The sequence below is a fragment of the Momordica charantia genome (genome assembly GCF_013281855.1).
Source record: "Momordica charantia cultivar OHB3-1 chromosome 11 unlocalized genomic scaffold, Mcharantia_2.0 BLBB01000011.1, whole genome shotgun sequence".
Lineage (NCBI taxonomy): Eukaryota > Viridiplantae > Streptophyta > Magnoliopsida > Cucurbitales > Cucurbitaceae > Momordica > Momordica charantia.
Window position 1 is genome coordinate 10,672,099 of NW_028275159.1, and position 24,413 is coordinate 10,696,511.

Here is a 24,413-nt window from a genome sequence, read left to right on the forward strand (position 1 = left end):
GGTGAAAACTACCAATTTTGGGTTGTTAATATGCAATCTTATCTCAAAGCACTTGGCCTTTGGGAATCAGTTTCAACAGATGCCGATCCTGAGACATTGGGAGAAAATATGACATTGAATCGTATCAAATTATATGAAGAGGAGAAGTTAAAGAAGCCTAAAGCTTTATCTGTAATTCATGATTCTTTATCTCATCCTATATTTGCTAGAATTATTGATTGTAAAACAGCAAAAGAAGCTTGGGATAAATTACAGGAGGAATTTGAAGGAAGTGCAAGGGTAAAAGCTGTCAAATTATTAACTCTCAAAAGAGAGTTTGAGATGCTCAAGATGAAAGATTCAGATTCTATAAGGGACAACACAACTAAAGTGATAACCATTGTGAACCAGATCAGACTGGCTGGTGAATATTTTCCAGATCAAAGAGTTGTGGACAAAATAATGGTTAGTGTTCCTAGCAAATTTGAATCAAAGATCTCAGCAATAGAGGAGTCTTCTGATCTTACTACTCTGTTTATTGCTGAGTTAATTAGCAAGTTACAAGACCAGAATAGAGGGATACAATTCGTAACGATAAGCATGTTGAAGGTGCCTTTAATGTCAAGTTCAAAGGCAAGAAACATGCTGCACAAGATGATAAAAAATCAACCAAAGATCGGGGGAGCAAGGGAAAAGAAGGAGTGTCAAAGAATGGTAAATTTCCTCCTTGTCATTTTTGTAAAAAGACCAACCATACTGAGAAAGATTATTGGTACAAAAACAAACAAGTCTTCCATTGTGACTATTGTAACAAGGATGGTCATACATAGAAGTTTTGTTATGCCAAACAAAACCAAGCCCAAAATCCCCAGCAACAAGCAAATTATGCAGACAACAATCAAGAAACAAATTTGTTGTTTATGGCTTCTCATACAAGTAACAACGAGTCAACCTTATGGCTAATTGACAGCAAATGCACTACCCATATGGCTAAAGATATCAATTTTTTTAGCCAAATTGACAGATCTATACGGTCTAAGGTGGTTCTTGGACATGGTGAAATGGTACTAGCTGAAGGTAAAGGAACTGTTGTCATGCAAACTAAGCAAGGTGAAAAGATAATATCAAATGTTTTATATGTTCAAAGATTATCTCAAAACTTGCTTAGTATTGCTCAATTGTTGCATAACAATATTTCTGTGGTTTTTAAAGATCAAGATTGCGCTATTTATGACCATCATGGAGTAGAGATTGCAAGGATCAAAATGATTGGCAATGCTTTCTTTTTGAATGGTGACTCACTATGTCATCATGCTCTAAATGTCAAAGTGGAAGAAAGCAAAAAATGGAACCATCGCTTTGGGCACTACAACAACAAAGCTTTGCAAATTTTGCATTCTTCTAACATGGTTGATGATTTTACCAACTTTGTCTCATTTGATCAGATTTGTGAAAGTTGCCAAGAAGGGAAGATGCACAGACTACCTTTTCCAACAGGTGGAAGATTTAGAGCCACAGAAAATCTCGAATTGGTGCATAGCGATGTTTGCGGTCCCATGCGCAAAGCATATATTGGGAATAATAAATATTTTATTCTCTTTATTGATGATTTTTCCAGGATGACTTGGGTGTATTTTTTGATCGAGAGAACTCAAGTTTTTGAAATTTTCAAGAAGTTTGTGAATCTCGTTGAAACTCAAAGTGGTTGCAAGCTCAAAACTTTGAGAACAGATAATGGGAAGGAATATACTTCCAAGCAATTTGACAAGTTTTGTGAAGACTTGGGAATCCAACACCAACTGTCCATTACCTATACGCCACAGCAAAATGGTGTTTCAGAAAGGAAGAACAGAATCGTGATGGAGATGGCAAGATATTTACTCTTTAGGAAGAAATTGCCAAAGAAATTTTGGGTTGAAGCTGTATGTACTATTATTTACTTGCTCAATAGACTTCCTACAAGGGTAGTTAAGGGCAAGACTCCTTATGAAGCTTGGTCAGGAAGAAAACCTTTTGTTAAAAACTTGAAGATTTTTGAATCTGTATGTTACTCTTTTGTTCCTTCTATTAAGAGATCTAAACTTGATGAGAAGGCAATTAAAGAAGTATTCATTGGCTATGCCTCTGATTCAAAAGGGTATAGACTTTTTTATTTGAACACTGAAGAGGTTATCTTGAGTCATGATGTCATTGTAGATGAAGATTCTTATTGGGATTTTAAGGAGCAGAAAATTGTCAGAGACTCACCCACCAATTTTGAAAATTTAGAATAAATTGAATCTTATTTTGATTCAATTGACTCTAATGATCAAGATAACCAAGTGTTGGGTGTGTTGCCCTAAACTCGTAGTTTGTATTTCTGTAAAAACAAATGTATATTCAATAAAGTTTTATTCAATCAATTTGTTGTTGAATTCATAGCATTGCATTGTCAAAATCCAATAAACTAAACATCCAAGGTTATTATCATGTAACCGGGACAGTATATCTAAACGGTATATATTTGATACACCCCTGATATACTAGGTATATATTTGATACCCCTTATATACAAGCGGAAAACGTTCCGTGAATAACCTAAACGGTCTATAGTATATGGATAAAACTGGGTACCTTATCCTGGCAACACTATGGATACGGTCCACTCTGTAAATATTACAGACGACTCGATGCAGGTCGTTCGTGTAGAGACATGTGAGTGAGGGTATCTTATACAATGAGTTTGTATAAGACCGGACTGCGAAATAGTCAATCTTTAGATGTAACACCGTTGACTAACAGATTGCTATTTCATAGGATGACCAGACAACTCGTACTCAATCCTGAGTGAGTTTTGGACTCCTACTTGTGAGAGCTTGTCCTTTGATCTGTATGGATGAGAGTGGCCCGAGTTGCCGACTTAATATTCCTACCATTTTGGGGACGGGATCGAGTGGAAAGCTGAGAATATAATTTCACAAGATGGAATTCACTCATCCCCGACTTTAAGGGAGTAGATGAGTGTTCTCTTAAATATTGACTTCGGGACTTGAACAAGGGGCCTCACCCTCTCACTGGCCTGAGAGGAACTTCTGGTTATTGGTCGGACCATAACCGGGTTGTTCATTAGAGGAGCAGTGGTATTTAAGGAGTAAGATGTAACTTAGGGATAAAACGGTAATTTGACCCAACTTGAGTTACGAACATTCGTGAAGGATTGACTTGTCATTAATGGTTGTATATTCATGGACATGAAAATATTCTACAGTGAACGAGAATCAAGTTTCTGGAAAATTTGAAATGATCAAATTGCTCAGGGGATTATATGTATAGTGATACATTATAATATATAGTTAATTCTAATTGAAACTATATACTATGAGAGAAATTATTTGAATGAGATTCAAATTCAAATAAAATTAATATGAATATGATCCATATTAAAACTACAGGTTAAAAATAATGTGCATAAGATGTATATTACAACTTTAGGTTATATGAGAGAAATGCTATAAAATATTATTCTATTTTTGTAATAAATAATTAAGTGTTAATTATTTATTTGATTTATATATGTATATATTAATTGTTAATTAGATTAATAATCATTTGTTATTTATTAATTAATATGATTAATTATATATATATATTAATTATTATTATTTGTTAATAATATTAATAAATAATATTATAATTAATATATATAACTCCCCTGCAAAAATGCTGGGGAGTGAGGAGTTAAATGACGTGGGAAGACTGTTTTTTGCAAAAAACTGCTAAGTCAAGAACAGAACTCAAATCCATCAAGCATTTTCTCTTCATCTCAATCTCTCTCAATTCTCTCTCTCGTTCCAAAGAAACGCTCCCACAAGCGAGTTCTCGGTACCCAGAGGATAGCACAGAAGGTCTATTGGTTGTGTTTGTTGGTTTAATCCATTCAAGAAGTGTTCTTCAAAAGTAAAAAAAAAAAAAAAATATTTCCCATGTATTTTCATCTTTCAATCTTTGATTTTGTTTCTCAAAAATTGATGAACAAAGATCCACTTCCACTCCGGGATTCACATCCCATCACCAAGATCTTCCTTCGAATGATGATGATCTTGTTAATGCAACTGGTGATGGTTCAAATTACAAGGTAAGATCACTAGCTGATGTATATGAAAGTTGTAATTTTGTTATTGTTAAACCAAATAGCTATCATGAAGCTTCACAATCTACCGAATGGATTTCTGCTATGAAAGCTCAATTGGAGATGATCAATAAAAATAATACATGAGAGCTTGTAGACCAACCACGAGGTAAGAACACTTTAGGTGTGAAGTGGGTGTTCAGGGTGAAGTATAATTCTGATGGTTCAATCAACAAATACAAAGCAAGGTTAGTGGTAAAAGGGTATACACAACAACCTGGAGTTGACTACGAAGATACATTTGCTCCAATTGCACGACATGACACTATACGGCTGATTATTGCTTTAGCTGCACAATTGGGGTGGAAAATATTCCATCTCAATGTAAAATCAGCTTTCTTGAATGGTGACCTTGAGGAGGAGAAAGTATATCGTCTGAGAAAAGCTCTCTACGGCCTAAAGCAAGCACCTCGAGCATGGTACAGTAAAATTGATTCATATTTGATCTTTCAAGGTTTCAGGAGGAGTTTGAGTGAAACCACTTTCTATGTTAAGGTTGGTGAAAATTCGAATCAACTAATTATTTCTCTTTATGTTGATGATATGCTAGTAACTGGAAATGATTATCAAATGCTTCAAGATTTTAAAGTTGAGATGGAAAAGATGTTTGAGATGTCAGATCTCGGTTACATACATTAATATATTTTCTTGGTATGGAAATCCATCAAGAAAACAAGGGTATTTTTATTGCCTAGAGAAAGTATGCTCAAGGAATTTTGAAGAAATTTAAGATGGAAACATGTAAAGTTGTTTCTACTCCTTTAGCAATAAATTTGAAAGTCTCGAAAAATGATGGTGAGAAGCTTTCTAATCCTACAAACTACAGAAGGTTAGTAGGAAGTCTCTTGTATTTGATGACATCCAAGCCCCACTTAATGTTTGTTATAAGTTTGCCCTCAAGATATATGAATTCACCTAGTGAAGTTCATTTTGGTCTTGCTAAAAGGGTCCTTAGATACTTAAAAGGTACTCTTGATTTTGGAATCTAGTTTGAGTGTACAGGTGATTTGAAATTGATTGAATATGCTGATGGTGATTGGGCTAGTTGTGTTGATGACTCTAAAAGTACTTCTGGCTATGTTTCTTCTCTTGGCACCGGAGTCTCTTGGAACTCAAGAAAACAAGAAGTGGTGGCTCAATCTACTGCTGAAGCTGAATATATTTCAGCTGCATCAGCTGCAAATCAAGCAATATGGCTTCACAAATTGCTTGATGATTTGGGATTTAAACCAGAGGAACCTACCACGTTATTTTGTGATAATAAGTCTGCTATTGCTATTGCCTCAAATCTTGTACAGCATGATAGAACTAAGCACATTAAATTCAAATTTCATTTATTGAGGGAAGTAGAGAAATAAGGCGAAGTCAAGCTCATTTTTTGTAGTTCTGAAGAACGACTTGCCAACATTCTCACAAAAGCTTTACCACACAGACAATTTATGTTTCTACGCCAAAAGTTGGGTGTGACAAAGAAAAATCTCAAGGAGGAGTGTTGAGTTATGAGTTTTTTTCTTGTAACTCAAATTTAATTTCATATTTTTATTTCTTTAAGTTTCTTTCTTTTAATTATTAGATTTAATTTTTAGTTTTTTATCTTTAAGTTTCATTTTTATGAATGGTAAGTTTCTCCATTTTAATGTTGGTAAGTTATGTGTTTTGTACACCTATTTAAGGGTGAATTCTATGAGAAGTTTGTATCACCAACATTTGTACTATTTCATTTGTTTATTCACATTTTTGAATCACTTCAATTTGAATTTGATGTCTCATCTACTGGTTTCTACTCTCTCACATTTTATTTCATATTTCCTCATTGTTCATCAAATATTGATAATCTTACTATTGCTTCCGCATTATTTTTATCACTTTCATTTTCTCAACAGTGATATCATTTTTCTCAACAGCCGAAGACCTCGAAGTTCCTTCAACATGCAAAAAAGTCGAAGGCATCGATCTCATTGATTCGAGAACAAGCTCGCAAGCCCTTGAATTAAAGTTTACATCCGAGAGAATTAATCAGAGGATTATACATTAGAGATTGTAAACTACATGCATAATTACAACACAAGTTCATTAATACAAGTTTTCTATTTGAATTTCTCATCAAACAGTGAGATATGTCTTTGACTTAAAAGGAAACCTCTTATCTCTCTTGGAACTTTAGATAAGCTTGGCTATACCATCAAAATAGTAAATGATGAGATGAAAATATATTAAGGCTCAGTGTTGAAGATAAAGGGAAAGCTAAAAACTGGGCATTATGTTTGAGTAGTCAGGTGGTGTCTGGAAATCTCTCACTTGTTTGGGGCATGTTAGTGAGAAAGACACGAAAGAATTGAATAATTAAGGGATTCTAAACTTGAAGCAAGCGGGTGATCTTCCTATTTGTGAACGTTGCATTTTTTGGCAAGTTTAATAGGATAAAATTCACAAAAGGAATACATTTCACAAAAGAAAAGCTTGATTATATTCATGCAGACTTGTGGGAGCCAGCAAATGTGAGTACTCGAGGAGCCAAGTACTTTCTATCCATTGTGGATGGATGATTATAGCAAAAAAGTATGATTTTATTTCTTGAAGCATAAAGGTGAGACTGTGTCAAAGTTTAGAGATTGGCTTACTTTACTTCAAAATCAGACTGGGAAGAAAGTGAAGAAAATTAGGACTGATAGAGGGCTTGAGTTTATGAATCAAGAGTTTAATGAACTTTTGTTCAAAACATGGTATTGCTAGACACCTAATGGTTGATTACGCTTCACAATAAATGGTCTTGCTGAACGCATGAATTGGACCATTTTAGAAAAGGTAAGGTATTTGTTATCTGAATCAAACTTGCCCAAGTCATTTTGGGGGGAAGCAACAACCATAGCGTGTTATTTGATAAATAGAACACCTTCACCAACTATTGAATTTAAAATGCTTGAGAAAGTGTGGAGTGGAGTAAAACCAGACATTTCTCACTTGAGAGCTTTCTGATATATTGCATATGCTCACATAAATCAAGGTAAAACTTGATCCAAGAGCCTTAAAGTGTATCTTTATAGACTATCCAGAAGGAGTAAATGGCTAGAAACTCTAGTGCTTGGAACTGAATAGAGGAAAATGTATAATAAGTAGAGACGTTAAATTTGATGAATGGAATATGCCATACTCACAATCGAAGACATCAATAGAGGAATCATCTCAAGGCTTAGATACATTTGAGATTGAGGTAGGGCCCACTCCAATCCAAAGGCAAGTCATTCTTAACAACATACCAAGCACATCAACAAGTACTTACCAGAAGTTAGTACTGAATAGATTGATGGGGATTATGGTAGTGATTAGGAATCAAAAGCACATGGACTGTGCAAATTGGTCGGAGTGATTATAACTTCATTAAAGATAGGGTGAGAAGGACCATCAGACTGCCAACAAAAATATGGTTAAACAAACCTTGTTGCCTATACACTAGCAATTACTAATGAGCTTGCAGAACTTGGGTCATCCGCCTACACTGAAGCTGTAAGATGGAAGAACAACAATAAATGGGAGCAAACTATGAAAGAAGAAATTGGAAGCTAGTTCAGCTCTGCCCAAAGTCATGAGCTGAAAAATTGGATGAGGGCTGGTAGTAATTTTTTTAGTAAGCAAAAGGTTACCTAACATTTTACTTGCTCCTATTACTGCAGGAGCAGGCCACGATCTTGTACTTAAGTGAGAGAGGAAGTTCTTTTTTTCTTTCTTCTTCCTTTGTGTGTGAGAGCCAAAAAACTTGAGAGAGTGAGCTACAACTTCTATTCCATTTTATTGTCACTACTCCATTTTATTGTCACTAATCTTGTGTTTAGTGAAGGTGAAAGGATTTTTGTTCTCCTAGATGGATCATCACAACATATGTAAATAAATCATGTTGATCGAACTATTATAAATTCGTGTACGAATCATCATCACCTCATTTATTTTGTTAAAATTATTGTTGGAACTTAGTTGATATTATATATATATTTTTGAATTTGTTGGTGCTGTCACTGTAGGTTGGAATACTACTTTGTAAGGAAGCACATGTCGTGTATTTTGACCTAAATGAACTTTAAGAATATAAAATAAAACATTAAGATAATTTGTCACTAACCACTTTTCACTAAAGTATTTGACATCAAAGTAAGGTTGAATAATCACTCAACTTACAAAAAAAAAAAACTCCCAAAAACGTCATTACCATCTTTCGTCTCTTTGAGTCTAATTATACAACATAATTTCAACATTTTCACAACTCCACTTACAATCTTCAGTCTCCATTGAGGAAACAATCTCGGTGAGAACAATGGATCTAATCCTCAACCTCGAAGAATGCCTCATTTTCCTTCTCAAAGTTGTAAGTGGTTTGATCAACCTCCTACAAGGAGAAACAGAAGTTATTACATTTCAGTCATGAATGTCTCTGGAGGAATTAAATCAGAATAGATTTCATTTAAAATAGGAAAAAGAACAAAAATGTAAAATCTTATATTCCAAATATTGTAGAATTCATATAAAAGATTGAGATACTTCATTTCTTTCTTTAATCTTTTTTTTTTCTATATCTGTGTGTCCGGGCCAACTTACGCGCACATCAATTATACACGGATCAACCGCCTGACCCTACTACATTTGGTTGAGATACATTATTTCTATTAAGTGAAACTACAAATGATATCTAAAAGTACAATTTCTTTGCCACCACCGCCTGCAATTTGCTGTGAAATTGTATCAAAACAGAGATGCTTTCAGTCGCTTAAAATAAAATGATCTTGAATCAAACAGAACAACAGTAATCAAACTAAAATGGTTGAATTGCTAAGATTTCAAAGTTTTTAAGACTTCAAAACACTTATTCTATCCCTAACTTTTAGGAGGCTTTGTAATTTAGCTAAGAATTCAAACATAATATCTTAAAAAGTTAAAAACATATCAAAAATACTTTGTGAGAAAACTAAAAACAGAAACTTTATACATGACTCTAGTGTTTCCACTTAATCCTTTAAAAAGCCTTACTAAATCTCTCATTTAACTTCTAAGAAAAGTCTAATATTTGTGGGTCGACCAAAAGTTCTCTAGGAAAGTAATTAAGGGCCCCTTTTTTTGTTTTCATCAATTTTACTAAGAAACTAAGTATTTCACAACTATTTATTTTCTTTCTTTCTATTTTTTTCTAGAAATATTCTTATAAAAATTTTGGAAACAACGAACACAAATTTCTGTTCCTATTTCCTATTTGTTCCAAAAACATAAATAGTTGAATTTACGGGTGTTGGAGCCATACAATCCTATTTTTCTTTTAACTTTGGAGCCATACAATCCTATTATTTTTCTTGGTTAAAAAAGAGGAAACAGAAACAAAAAATACCGGACCTAATAGAATTAGCTCTTAACCAATCCAACTGATGAAGTTTCAATAATCAGAATCCAATCCAACCAATTTCTTCCAATTGATCATCAAGCAGAAAATAAAGAGAGAGGGGGAAGAACTCACATTTGTGTTACTCAACTCCAAGTTGTAGAAATCTCTGGCGGTTTCCCGAAACAGAGGACCAGCATGCCATGTCCCTTTGTGGAGCTTAACAAACTTAGCCCCTGAAATTCTAAACACTCGGATCTCATCAACAGAGGGAGGCACAAACAAATGGCCACAACCCGATCTTACAGATCTCTCGTTAGCATCATCACCATCAGCAACAATCGATGGCTTGGCAACTCCAAGATACCAAGATTGCCTATCCACCGATCCAAGGCACTGCGTCACTTTTGCGTGATGCGTAATCTTAGAGAAATTGAAAGGGCGATTCTCGATGTGGAGAATGTAGAACCTGTTCGTGAGGTTCCGATTCAAAACCCTAGAAGCGAATTGAGAAGCGATGAAGAAGGATTTGGAGATTTGTTTACCTAGGGGTTCCATTGCTGAGGTCCAACTGCGCGTCTAGGGGTCCGAAATTGACGCCATCGTCCATGGCCTCCACGACTTGGCCGTATTCTGCGAAGCTCTCTCGAGTTGCTTCTATGGCCTTCAGCTTCAGCTTCATCTTCATCCTCGGTTTCGTTTTTCTTACTCTGTTCGATTGGATACCATAAATACTATATATCCATCTACTTTTATTATTATTTTATTTTGTTAAAATATTATTTTTAGTTTTATTCAGTTGATTTTAATTTTTATACTCTAAAAAAATGTTCATTTTCGTTTTAAACAGTGATAATATTAATTTTTTTAATACGTGAGTACTCCCCCTAATAGTTGGATACATATACCTTAACCCACCGAATTAAACTTAAATCGACAAAAAGTGATAATTTTAGTTTGTTTTTTTGCAAAATTTTACATGTAACTGAAGCTCTTTAGTAAATTTTCAACACTATTTTCATTGTATACTTATAATAGTTTTGGTTCATTTTAGTCCTCGAGATGTTTGTTGTTGTCCATGTATTTTTTAAAATGGATCATTTTAGATTTTCATTTTTTGCAAATTTTGGAGATGTACATGTGTCCCTCGAACAAGTAGCTTCGTCAAGGATCAAATGAACCTGCAACTAGAAAACTCGACGTTGGTATGGTGTCCCGTCTAATACACTTCGACGCTCAAGTTAGAAATTCGATTTTAGTGATAGGTTTTTCACTTACTTCACAAATGTGAGAGTCCTTCCTTCTTATAGGCTTGGATAGAAGAACAACAATTGGGATGGCAGAGGTGCGTCGAGCTGTACAGCGACGTGGAGTGTATGCCCCCCCGGGCCGGCAGTTAGCAAGATTAGCCTGCAAGCCTGAAACTTGTCGCGTGTAGCTGTCTGATCGCAATGCTTTACGTGTTTCCCATATAGTAGGAGTGGAGGCGTGCTCTCCTACCACCACAATGTACGACGGGTAAACTGTATGTGGTCTTATGCCTCGTAGTTGCTGATGCGTGTCCTACTCAACTTTACCCTCAACAAACACAAATTTTAAATTCAACAAAAACTATTTAGTATAAAATGATGTTTACCTTTTAAGAAATATATGATAGTAATATTGTATAAAAATTGTGAAAGAAAATGAGATTAAAAATAAAACCAACGGACTAAAAGGATCTTTTTAAAATCACATAGATTAAAATAAATCTTTTAAAAATACCAGAATAAAGTTAAAAATATATGGAAAAAAAGAACATTTCGAGGATACAAAGACTAATGAAGTAGGATTTTAATCTATTCTTTTTAAATATACTTGCTTACTCACGAGCCCCTATCCCATGGCAGTAACGTAATTTACAAATAACTATCGGCGTAAAATAGTAAAATAGGCTAACAAAATTAGGGTTTCTCCTTCTGACGCCTATATAACAACAACCATCGGAGCCGTAACCTTCATCAATCGTATCGCTCGGCATCACCTTCCCTTCTTGTTTCTTCGAAATTTCTTCTGTTTTGTATTTGTATTTTTTTGTTCATTTATTTCATTTTTCAACTAGAATCACAAGAAAAGTTGCGGCGGGGATGAGGATCTGAGATTGTCATGCACCACTCTGATGATTTTCAAATCAATCTGTGCTGATAAGTTTCTCTCAACCCATTAATCTGAGCTTCTTCTTTTCTACGATTAATCCTCTATACTTTATTTTTCTCTCGATTTTATTTCCAAAGTTTTCTTGTTCTTGAATCGAACAGCGTTTGATCTTGAATTTGAATGGTTTTGAGATGAAATTAAGGAACCAAATGATGGGCGTCTTCTTAGGAAGTCGCAACCATGATGCGGACCGTACAGCTCTAAGCTTCTGGGGATCAATTTTGGTCTCTGATGGTTCCTTCTCTTATTTATTTATTTATTTATTTTTAAACCGTGGGATTTGAACTCACGACCTTTAAGATTCAGATTTTGCCGAATTAACTTAGCTGAAAGCTGAAATTGGTGTTTCTGATGGTTCCTTGTTCATCATCCCTCTCCAAATTTTCTTCGATCTGTGCATGTCTTGTTGTGAACATCATCTCATCTCAAAAGATTTTCTGGGTGCCTTTTCTTTTCCGTGCGATTGTTCTGTTGAAAGCTTTTGATGCACTGTTAACATAGAATTAATTGAAAACCAGATTTAGTTCAGAAATGTAGCAAAATCAAGGATTTTTTCTTGGATATTGTGAATTAAACACATCGCAGATCTTGGGAGAAAATAGGGGATACAAAAAATTAGAGGTTTGGGGTGTTGCTCTGACTAAGATGCTGGGAGTTCTTGAAAGAGATGCAAACATCTCAAAATGGAGTTTTATTGGTCTACGTTTCCTTCTGCCTGCATTTTTATAAAATTAATCTTTGATGATGATCGAAATGTGCCAAAATAGGAACATATATAAAGTTGAAGTAATTAATTTGATAAAAATTTAAAATAATAAAAAGAAGAATGAGAGAGAATGATGGAATCTACTAGAATTATAAATAAAATAACGATAGAAAATTCATGGTAAGTGAGATAAGAAATTGTGGAATTAAAAAAAAACGATAAAAATATATTTTTATTTTCAAAACTAAGCTTAAAATTATCTGAACTTTAAAAAATATATATGCTAGAAATATTGTAGGTATTTCATAAAAGAAGTATAATCAATTTTCTGAAAAAAATTGTAATCATACATACTTTTAAATAAAAAATAGTAAAAAGTTAAACTAATTAAATATATATTTTCAATCCTAAGGTAACTCCAAAATATTTGCATGAGAAATTGGTAAGTGTTTTTAATTTAAGGAAAAAGAAAATTGAGTAAGGAAGAGAGACCAAATTTTTGTAGGAAAAAAAAGGCAAAAAGGGGATTTTTTTTTTTGAGAAATGCAAAAAGAGGATTTTTATCTAGTTGTAGAAGTTAAAAAAAGTTATAACTATTAAAGTTCTAATTATAATTAAATTCCAATTTTAAGTCTTTTTATTAATTTTTAGAAACAAACAAAACTTTTCATAGTCAGGTTTTTTTTATTCTAATCTTATGAAGTTCAAAATTATTATTACCCAATCAATCAAAATAAATATATTTTTAATAAAAGATTAACTATTTAATCTCGCAATTTTTATTCTAGCATGTTTTTCTTTTGCCTCTATTTACATTATCAAAAACGCCAAGATTAATATTGTCTAAAAAAAAAATTACTTCAGTTATTAAATCCAAAACTCAAATTAACTCAATTTTTGCATTTAAAATGTTAGAATATCGAAAAATTTTGTCATCTATTTAAGTCTGGAGAATTTCAAAAGTCTTACAACATCTCTCTGAGAGTTTTTATGTATTTCTTCTTTTTTACTTTTCTCTCTCACAGTTTTTCACGTTTCTTAATTAATGCAGTAGATCACATTTCAATTGGTGAGAGTGAAGTAAATATATATGCACAATTCATTAGGGAATATCATTCAATATATATAAAATTACTGACTCTTAACTAAATATAATTATTAAATCCAACCATCTTTTCTTGAAAAAATTGTTAAAATAATATTTTAATTTATATTTTTAGCTTCCATTGTTGCATGTTTTTCAATTTTGATTTATTTTAGTTAGTATATTTTCAAATGTTTGTTTATACTTTTAAAAATGGATAATTTTGGTCCATATTTGAAAATTTTTAATACAAATTCTTCATATTATAGAATTTCTTTATTATAAAGATATTGTTACATATAATATACAGTATCTTGGTGAAATGGTGATAGAAAAAATGAGATTGAAGCATGATTTATGCTGTGTTGAGGAAGCATTCCGACCTGATTTTGGTGTTTTGTAGCATGTAATGGCTTCCAAAAGGGAAGGGATACCATCCAAATGTTTTTAACAGAAAATTCCAGAATCTCAATGGGAATGAACAAGTGATAAATAGGTGGTGTTGTGCTTCTGAAGCTTGTTTACAATGAATCCAGCAATGTGGAGAAATAGATTTGTAAGACTGTCTTCTTTGGAGCTTATAGCTTGGTGGCTGCATTTCCACAGGAAAAATTTTACCTTTTTTGGATAGGGATCCTTCCAAATGGGAGGAGAACTCGATAAGTGGGAAGATAGGTACTTGGTGAGGGAGTTGGTTGTGAAAACACCACTTGGTAGGGATGGGGATATTGACAAATTGCAATCTCCAAAGAATTGTTGCCGAGGTCAAACCCTTTAATGAGATTGGAGCTGGCTGCCTTGGACGTTAATCTACTAAACACATCCACCACCATAATGAAAAGGAAGGGGGATAATGAGGTAAGCATACGTCTCATTTAGGCTTGCATTCATGACTCCGGTCCTAAAAAAATCTTGGAACACTCTCAACCATCCGGTCCTGAAGACTTGTTAGACCCCATATTTTGACGGCTCTCCAAATCTCCTCCTCAGCGAAGGGCTTTTCAATATCAATGCTTTGTTGTCGTGAAATCGGGTGCCAATCCAGGAGAGGAGGGAAAGAATTTTTGTTATGGAGCTTTTTCTCCTCTTAGCTGCCCTAATGCGGTGGAAAAAATATTGCCAAACTTGTATTAATAAAACTAATAGATTTTTAATCTTTATTCTTTACATTTATCCCACGTATTTTATCCAGAATTTCATTTGATCATGTATTTTAAATTTTGAAATTTTGTAATCTATCTCGATAATTTAAAATTGAATTACATTGGCTTTCTTGTTCAATTAAGATTTTTTTTTTAAATTTATTTTCATTTTGGAGAAATTAATACTATATGATACTAACTTGGTATGAAAATACTAGTGAATTGAAATTATGAACCTTTTGGATATATGAAGTCCTACGACCCTAAGGTTGTATTAAAGGAGTATACAACATCCTTATGCTCCCTTGAGTACTGTCCGTTTTATATATAATATGTAGTAAGAAAAAAAGAATTTGTTCAGAGGTAAAATATTTGTGATTCTCGTTATTTTTCCGAGCCCCCCATGCCGGCCGTGACTTCGACTTTGAGTATGATGAATGAGTGGAAAGATCTTTATAGAAGTCCCTGTCCGATCCAACCAAAGAGTTAGTATCTAAAAAATAATATATATATATATAGGGGTAGAACTGCGAGTTTTTTCAGAAAAGACTTGCTGCCCCCCTATCCGAATCCCGCGAGTGACTAAGCGCGAGACGAGCCATAACATAAGGGGCGAATCGACTACAACTCATCTATAAAGAATCCTGCGAAGCCTAATTCAATCAAGGCTAGGGGGGGCTTACTTTTCCTGACGCTGAGTCATCCTATTCCAATTTAGCTATGCTAATGAAAGAGGAAAAGTTTGAAGATGATATGGACCCCCAAGAGATTAGCGAGAACCTCCAATTGCTTAGGGGTCGCACTCTGTCCCGCTTGGTGGACGAAATCTTCTCTCCTTTCTAAATTCTTTCTCCCACGCACATTTTTTTTGCCCTCTTTCACCGAAGAGGAAAGAAAGAAGAATCCTCCATCTCCAAGTTGAACTCAGAGATTTGTGATCATTAAAAATAGGTAATGATCACATATATTTGCTAAGTGTTTGAATCAGTGTTTTATTTGTCATTGTTTTTCTGTGACAAACAAAACACTCCTGAACAAATTTACTTTTTTACTACATATTATATATAAAATAGACAGTACTCTAGGGTTTTTATGAATGGGGGATTCGACATGGATTGTCGAGGAACAAGTATTTTGGTTTAAAAGTCGGAATACTTCACAAGATAGGATGGTCGATCTCATTTGAATGTTCTTGACATGCAATTTAAAGAAACATGAAATTGCAAAAGTTTGAGAAAGCTACTAACAAAACATGAAAGAAAGCACGAAACTAAAATTCTATTATGAATCAATCCAATTGGTAAAAACAAAGTAATGACAAGATTTTAGATAAGATTTTAGATAGCCTCCCAGCTAAACTCTATATTTGATAACACAAAATAACAATTTTCAAATCTTCTCATTGTCTTCTTCATCTCTTGACTCATCTTCAATGTAACTTTACTTATGTTCTTGAATACTTTCTTTCTGTCAACATTCATCATAAATCATCTACCTAAATTGTTAGGACCAAACAAGGAGAAGAGAAAAGGCTGAACGAAATTCCTTTCTAGGCCAAGACAACTCTGACCCAAAAGCAAGCAGAAAAACAATGAAGAAGAAGGGAAAGAAGAGATATGCACAGAGATTTAAGTGGTTCAGTCACATAAGGACCTACATCCACTGTAAAGGGCAGCAAATTTTTCACTAATCAGGTAAGTGTTCAAGTTCAGAGTACATAGCTTTTTCTTTTGGGTTATTTATATACTGTTACAATGAAATACCCTTTAGGTAAAGTTTACCCAACTTACACACGGTTTCAACACTGTAAAAACCACAAATCTCCACCTTTGAAACGTTCTGTAAGTGACTGATATGCCCTTGATTTTGATTTTCATTTTTCTGGTGCGAAAACTCCCGCCAGCTACAAGCAGTGAACAAATTTGGCTCAGCTACAAGCAGTGAACAAATTTGGCTTGAGCTACTGGTTTTGTTAGCATGCCTGCTGTATTGTCAGAGGTATGAATTTTCTCCACCTTGATTTGTCCTTTCTCAATTTGTTCTCTTATAAAGTGAAATTTTACATCGATATGCTTGGTTCTGTTGTGAAATTGCTGGTTTTTGGAGAGATAGATTGTGCTCTGATTGTCACAATATATTGTGACTTCTTGTTGTTCATACCCAAAGTCTTTTAGCAACCCCTTTAGCCATAGGGCTTTTTTTACTGCCTCTGCTAGGGCAATAAATTCTGATTCTGTAGTTGATAGGGCCACCACAGGTTGAAGTGTAGACTTCCAGCTCACAACATTTTCCCCGATAAGGAATAAATATCCAGTCATAGATTTTCTTTGATCTATGTCCCCAGCGTAATCGACATCTACATAGCCTTGGAGTTTGTCCTAGTTTCTTTTACTCCCTTTGAATGTTAGGCCGGTAGAGTTAGAGCCTTTTAGATATCGGAGGACCCATTTTACAGCCTCCCAATGTCTTTTGCCGGGGTTTGACATAAAACGACTTATCATGCTTGTAGCATAAGCTATGTCAAGTCTGGTGCAGATCATTAGATACATGATGCTACCTACTGCACTAGAATATGGAATGACCTCCATATAACTGATATGATCATTATCTTCTACTGTGGCAGAGTCTGCATTCGAGAGTTTAAAGTGTTGAGCAAGAGGGATTTTAACCGATTTGGCTTCTGTTATTTTAAACTTTGAGATAATTCTATTACAGTAGGGAGCTTGATTAAGATGTAATTCTCCTTTTTGTAAGTTTCTAGAGATATCCATCCCTAGTATCCTTCTAGCTTATCCAAGATCCTTCATCTCAAACTCGGTTTTTAATAACTCCTTCACTTCATCAAGGTCTTCCTTTCTCTTTCCAGCTAGAAGCATATCATCTACATATAATAGTAGATAAATTTTGTCTAGCTTAGTAGTGAGTTTGATGTAGAAGCAACTGTCATAAGAGCTTCTTTTAAAGCCACTGTTGACCACAAATTCATCAAATCGTTGGTTCCAACATCTAGGGGACTGTTTAAGACCATATAGAGACTTATTTAGTAAACATACCTGATCTTCCTTGCCTTTCTCGATATAGCCTTCAGGCTACTTTAAGAAAATTGTTTCTTTTAGATAACCATGGAGGAATGCTGTCTTTACATCAAGTTGGTTTAATTCTAAGTCTTCTTGAGTTACTATTGTAAGAAGCATTCTAATTAAAGTGTGCTTCACAACAGGTGAAAAGACTTCCGAATAGTCAATTCCTTCTCTTTGTGAGAATCCTTTAGCAACAAATCTAGCTTTAAACCTCGATTTTTGGACTCCTGGTATTCCTTCCTTAAATTTGTATATCCATTTTGAGGATATAGCTTTTTCTCCTTTTGGTAAAGGTACTACTGTCCATGTCTTGTTCACCTCTAGAGATGACATTTCTTCATTCATTGCACTTATCCATTCTTGGGCATTAAGTCCAGAGATAGCTTCTTTAAAGCTTGTTGGTTCATTATCATTGAGTGAGTGAGCCACACTCAAAGCAGCAGCAACCAAATTAGTGTCATCATATCTTTTTGGAGGTACAATTTGTCTCCTCTGCCTATCCCGAGCTAGAGAGTAACCAGAAAGGTCTTCTGATTGCTGAGGTAGGTCTTCTAGGTTTTCAGCTCCTTCTACCTCAACCTCTTGAGGCATTTCTTCTATAGTGTTTTGGTTTGGTACCAAAATAGGTAGCTCCACCTCAACTGTAGTACTCGTACTCTCATTATCACTATTTTCATTTGTGGGCTGCTGCAACATGAACATTTCCTCTTCACGAAACACCACATCCCTGCTATTTATACATTTGTTTTCTGTAGGTTGCCAAAATCTGAAACCTTTAACACCTTCTATAAAGCCTACAAACATGCACTTAATAGCTCGTGGTTTCAATTTTCCTGGTTTACGTGAGCATACCTAACACAACCAAACACCTTTAGGTTTATTAGTTTAGGAGGATGTTTGGTCCATTTTTCTTCGGGTGTGAGGAAATTATTGCTGTATGAGGACATCTATTCACTGTATACACTGCATAAGAGGCAACTTCTGCCCATAAATTTTCAGGGAGGTTTGCACAGTTAAGAGGCACCTCACTCGCTCTATAATTGTACGGTTTAGTCTCTCTGCCACTCCATTCTGTTGGGGAGTGTGCCTCACAATCTTATGTCGGATTATTCTAGCCTCCTTGCAGTAGGAGTTAAATTCTTCTCCACAAAATTCTAACCCATTATCAGTTCTTAAGTATTTTACTGATCTATTGGTTTGATTCTCTACCATCTTCCTCCGTTCTTTAAATTTTTCAAGTGCTTGATTCTTAGTTTTTAGAAAATAAATCCAAGATTTCCTTGAAAAATCATCTATGAAGGTTAAAAAGTACCTCGAATGACACAGAGAGTGTGTTTGTGCCGGTCCCCATAGGTCAGAATGTATGTAGTCTAAGATGCCTTTAGTTGTATGTTCTGATTTTTGGAAGCTCTGTCTCTTGGATTTACCAAAAATGCATTGTTCACAGAAACTGACATCTTTGTGTAGACCTTGAGGTAGAACTCCTTGTTTTTCAAGTTCTTGTAGTCCTTTTGTGCTAATGTGAGACAACCGCTTGTGCCACAAGTCTCCTTGAGATAGTTTCTTTGTAGTTGTCACAAGTGCTGAACCTGATAAAGCAATGTCTTTCACCACATAAATGCCATTGTTTTTCTCTCCCACAAGAACAATCTTAGAGTCCTTTTTAACTTCTAGAGTTCCTTCTTGGCCATTATAGGTGCAGCCTATTGCATCTAGCATTCCAAGAGAGATTAGGTTTCTCTTGAGATTAGGAACATGTCTAACATTTTGTAATAATTTTGATGTTCCATCCTTCATTTTTAAGACAACCGATCCAATGTCTACAACCTCACAAATGTTATTGTTTCCCATATACACTGATCCAACATCCCATCTTTTGTAGGTCTGGAACCATTCTTTCGATGGAGTCATGTGATATGAGCAGCCAGAGTCTAGCACCCATTCTTGATTGTCCCGAGAGCTTTCGGTACAGGCACTGTGTTCTGTGGCTGTTAAGACATCAGAGTAAGTACAAGCCGTTTCTCCCACTGATGCTTCTGCTTGTTTTGACTTTTTATTCTTCCAATTTTGCTTCTTTTTTAGAAGGAAGCAATCTTTCTTGAGGTGTCCTATCTTGTGACAGTAACTACACCTTATCTTGGGCTTTTCATTATCATCTGGTTGAAGTCTCTCATCTTTTTAACTATTCTTAAACTTCCCTTTTACAAAGTGACCTTCAACATTAGTACTCTCCCTTTTTGTTGCCAACAACTCTAGTTCTTTAGTTTTGATGGTTGAAATAATAGCATCTGTTGTAAGAGATGCTCTTCCATATTTAAGAGTTGTTTTTACATCTTTATAGGCTTATGGTAAAGAGTTTAGAAGGAAAAAGGCCCCGTTTTCATCACCAATTTTGTCTCCTAAGTTCTTGAATTCAGAAGTCATTTTTTTAATTCATCAAGATTTTCACTTAGAGATTTCGAGCTGTCCATTTTATATGAAAAGAACCTTTCTCTCAGATATGCTTTGTTTGGCAAATCCTTTGTTAAGAAAATTGTATCTAATTTTGTCCAAATCTCATATGCAGTCTTTAGATCAACTACTTGCCTTAGGACATTGTCAGCTAGATTCAAAATGATAGTTTCATAGGCGATTTCTTCCATCGTCTCTTTTTCTTCTGCTGTGATCGACTGGGGTAACTCTTTAGGATCTAGAATTGCTTTTGAAGCTTTTTGCTGTCCAAGAACAGCTTTGATTTTGGCCTTCCACAACTCAAAGTCAGCCTTTCCATCGAATTTTTCAATTTCGAATCGTGCAACCGCCATGCTCTGTTTCTTGAATCTTGCAGGCGTCTTTCTTCTCACTGCTGGCTCTAATACCACTTTTGTTAGTACCGAACGAGGAGAAGAGAAAAGGCTGAACAAAATTCCTTTCTAGGGCAAGACAACTCTGACCCAAAAACAAGCAGAAAAACAATGAAGAAGAAGGGAAAAAAGAGATATGCACAGAGATTTAAGTGGTTCAGTCACATAAGGACCTACATCCACTGTAAAGGACAGCAAATCTTTCACTAATCAGGTAAGTGTTTTCAAGTTCAGAGTACATAGCTTTTTCTTTTGGGTTATTTATACATTGTTACAATGAAATACCCTTTAGGTAAAGTTTACCAAACTTACACACGGTTTCAACACTGTAAAAACCACATAAATATCATATTTCAAGTTTATCTCTAATATAAATTTTATATATAGACTCTCGGTCATCCTAAGCAAAACTCATATTTTCAATTAAAACATTGTGAGTTCGAATCTCCACCCCGCAACTAAACCAAATAGTTAACTATCCAATAGTTTGAGTAGTAGTTCATCGAGATTTAATCATATTAAACCATTATGCTAACTATTTTTAAAAAGATAAATTATTCATTAAGACTCATAATCAAGTGTAAAGGGAGACAAATAACGCTGAAACCACCATGCCCAGGAAATATTTAGGTTAGATTAACCAATAATATATATATTACAAACTTTTGGAAAATTCTCAAATGAGATTGATTAGAGAAAGTGAGGAGAGGGAAGAACGAAAATGGGAGAAATTGTGTGTCTTCCGTTTGAAAAAACTCTTTCTTTGTATAGGCAAGAATTCAAAAATGTTTTCGTTTAAATAACAAAATATTTGGAAACGTTTAAATTAAATAAAAACGGCAATTTAATTTAATAAATGCAATTAAATAATTTTTACCAAAAAAAATAAAAGGTGTTTCTTATTTTTTTTGCATAAGCACAAGTTTAACTGAACTTATGTTCGATTGGATAGATGGCTGTGGTGCGCGTGTGTGGAAAGGTTTTAGACCTATCCCAAAAACTTTTTACTAGTACAATATAAGCACCTTTCCAACTTCTAAATCCATCCACGTGGGACAACCACTTTGTAAAACATTTTTTTTAACATTTCCAATAATTCCCGAACGACATCGTGCTTGGGAAATAAGGCAAAGGCCTTGCCCGAGTTTTGGGCTCTCATTTTTTGGCCTTTGGATTATATCTTAGGTGAAATCATGCCCAAGAAATAAGGCAGAGGCCAAAACTCGAGAAATGTTCACGAGTTTGCTTTATTTTTCGGGCAAAACTTGCTTGAATTTTCATAAGGAACTGAAAACCCACATCTCCTTCACAAATCGTAATCACCTCTTTTTATTTAAATATATAACAACTATATATATACACTATAAACTTAAACCTCACCCGATGGTAGTACTATGAGAGCTTTCATTGATGGCTAGATACCTCGAGAATCTACGTTCAAACCTATTACCCCTTCCCCCTTTTAAAGGTCTTATGGTGAAGGAGCTTATCAATCCAAGAGGTGGCTGTGATGAGAAAAAGCTTAATCTGACTTTTATCAGAGGACATTGAAGCTATTCGGAGGACTCTTATTAGTAACTCAAATACTAAAGCACTTGGATTTGACATTTTGACGAGAGAGGCATCTATTATGAAAAAAAGCGGCTATAAGCTTTTTATTAATAACAAATATTCTCAGGTCTCCTCAAATATTTATGCTCATTTAATTTCAACGAATCCAAAATAAATAAATAAATAAACTTGACTCAAACTTCATGAATCCTTACTGAGATTATGCAGTCTCGAACTAGATTCAAAAATGAGTCCAAATAAAAACAATCAACCTTGTGAATCTCTCTTGCATTTTTTTTTCTTAATGATGAATCTTCACCAGTCTTCCATGTTTTTTCCAATGACACAAAAACAAAAAGGTGAGTGAAACGACCAAAATCGCTAGCAAACGAACGAAATAAAAAACAAAAACTCAAGAAATCAAAAGCAAACGACCAAACAATGAAAACGAGAGTAATTGGAAAGGGATGGTAGAAAAAGAAGTGATGAATTCAACGATTATATGTAAAATTAGGGGCATAACTGTAATGGTGCATTCTTTCATTTTTATGAAAATTTTCTTTTGGAGGAGAAGAACATGTTTTCAAATATTAGGTCACTTTTGTAAACCCTAAGACATTTTGAGTCAACTTTGACCTGAAAAAATTTCTATTTTGCTTAAATGACTTAAATTATAAAAATTGACTCAATTGACCCAATTTTAACTTTTCTGACATTTCAGAGAGTCTGTAATTACGAATATACACTGAAATGAATTGAACTACAACAAATCTGACACGGAATCACGTAGGCTGGTGTAATTAAAACCATGGATGAGTTCCACTTGATTCATGGCCACATTTATTAAAGTACCACCAACTTAATAATTCACCACCAAATTTTTGTACTATCATTTATTATATACCCACAAATTCTCACCGATTGCAGAGAATAAAAGTATGTTTCAGTCTGTATTGTCCAGAAGCACATCTTTCACGTGGTTTTGAAGAACTTCTATACATTTTCCAACATTTTTCACATCTTGAATCCATTAAAGGAAGTCAATTTTTCATCTCTGACACCTTGAACGAGGTTAGTTTTTTATTGGTTCATAATATTGTTTTCGATTCGTCTAAAATATGATGTATTTAGTTGGAGTAGATGGAATTTCTAAATTCTTATCAGTATTTTTGTGGGTAAAAGAAGTTACGTAAGTCAATGATTCATGGCCGTGTTTATTCGTTTAATGGCCGTGGTCAATGGTTTTATGATTAATGGCCGTGGTTTTAGGTCGATTGCATACAGATAACCTTGATCGGCTCACGACCATGGTCCATTTTGTCGATTCGTGACCGGGGTGTTTAGGTAGGACCACGGTCGTGGTTGTGTGATTAATGGCCGTGGTAACATGTTACATCGGCCGTGGTTCCTAATTGTTTGATTCATGGCCGTGGTTGCAAATTCCCTCGGTCGTGGTGTTTATCGTGTTAGCATGTTCCTTCGCCGTGGTCCTTTATTGTTTGATTCATAGCCGTGGTTGCAAATTCCCTCGGCCGTGGTGTTTATCGTCTGATTAATGGTCGTGGTAGCATGTTCCTTCGCCGTGGTCCTTTATTGTTTGATTCATGGCCGTGGTTGCAAATTCCCTCGACTGTGGTGCTTATCATCTGTTTCATGGCCACATGTTCCCGTGGTCGTGGTCCTCTAATGTTCGATTAAGGGCCATGGTTGTATGTTCCCTCGGCCGTGGTCCTCTAATGTTCGATTATGTGCCTCCACTCGTGTTTGTGCTTTATATTATGGTCGTGTCTTGAAACTAACATGGTCGTGGTGACTTTGATTACTTATTACTTGTGTGCTATTATTATTCTCCATGCAGGATGCGTCGACTATTTGTGATCTATGGTGGCAAGTGGAACGAGGCTGGTACGATGTAGGAAGGTGGTGTCATGGGTGGGCTAGATGTTGATTCTGTCAAATTTCAAGGTCACGACCATGGCCGTGGTACGACCGTGAATTTGGACAGAACCAATGTCGTGGTACTCTTTTTCATGGCCGTGGTCAAGCAATCATTTTAACCACGACCAAAAACCACGACCATGAAATTTGCGTTGAACCACGGCCGTTAACGCGCCCATTAATTTGCCCAAAACCAATGCATCGTTCAAAAACCACTGTTGCGTTAACGGCCGTGGTTCAACACAAATTTCTAAACCCTTAAACCTTCCTTGTAGAAAACCCACACAACGATAACAAACACAGCAGAAAACATCAACCCACACAAACCCACACAAACACAACCGAAAACAGAAACCCTGAAGCCCTA

General features: G+C 34.9%; 1 protein-coding gene and 1 non-coding gene across 2 annotated transcripts; one reads left to right on the forward strand and one right to left on the reverse strand.

Moving 5' to 3' along the window:
- Positions 1 to 8,228: 8,228 nt before the first annotated feature.
- LOC111021698 (uncharacterized) lies at positions 8,229 to 10,228 on the reverse strand. The gene is made up of 3 exons (XM_022298735.2): positions 10,052 to 10,228; positions 9,642 to 9,975; positions 8,229 to 8,525 (listed from the first exon to the last, which is right to left on the reverse strand). Exons 1-3 carry the CDS (start codon positions 10,192 to 10,194, stop codon positions 8,460 to 8,462), a joined length of 543 nt encoding a protein of 180 aa, XP_022154427.1. The 5' UTR covers positions 10,195 to 10,228; the 3' UTR covers positions 8,229 to 8,459.
- A 1,396-nt stretch (positions 10,229 to 11,624) lies between these two features.
- On the forward strand, positions 11,625 to 11,721 carry LOC148208100 (small nucleolar RNA Z221/R21b). Its single transcript, XR_015789104.1, has one exon. It is a non-coding gene; the product is annotated as a small nucleolar RNA Z221/R21b (small nucleolar RNA).
- Positions 11,722 to 24,413: the final 12,692 nt, after the last annotated feature.

Bases quoted from the DNA above. Each gene is read 5' to 3' on its own strand.
- LOC111021698 (XM_022298735.2), bottom strand. From the start codon at position 10,194: ATGAAGATGAAGCTGAAGCTGAAGGCCATAGAAGCAACTCGAGAGAGC. The intron at 9,976-10,051 runs GTAAACAAATCT...CCTCACGAACAG, and splicing joins CTCAGCAATGGAACCCCTAG to GTTCTACATTCTCCACATCG. The intron at 8,526-9,641 runs GTGAGTTCTTCC...TTCTCCTTGTAG, and splicing joins TGGAGTTGAGTAACACAAAT to GAGGTTGATCAAACCACTTA.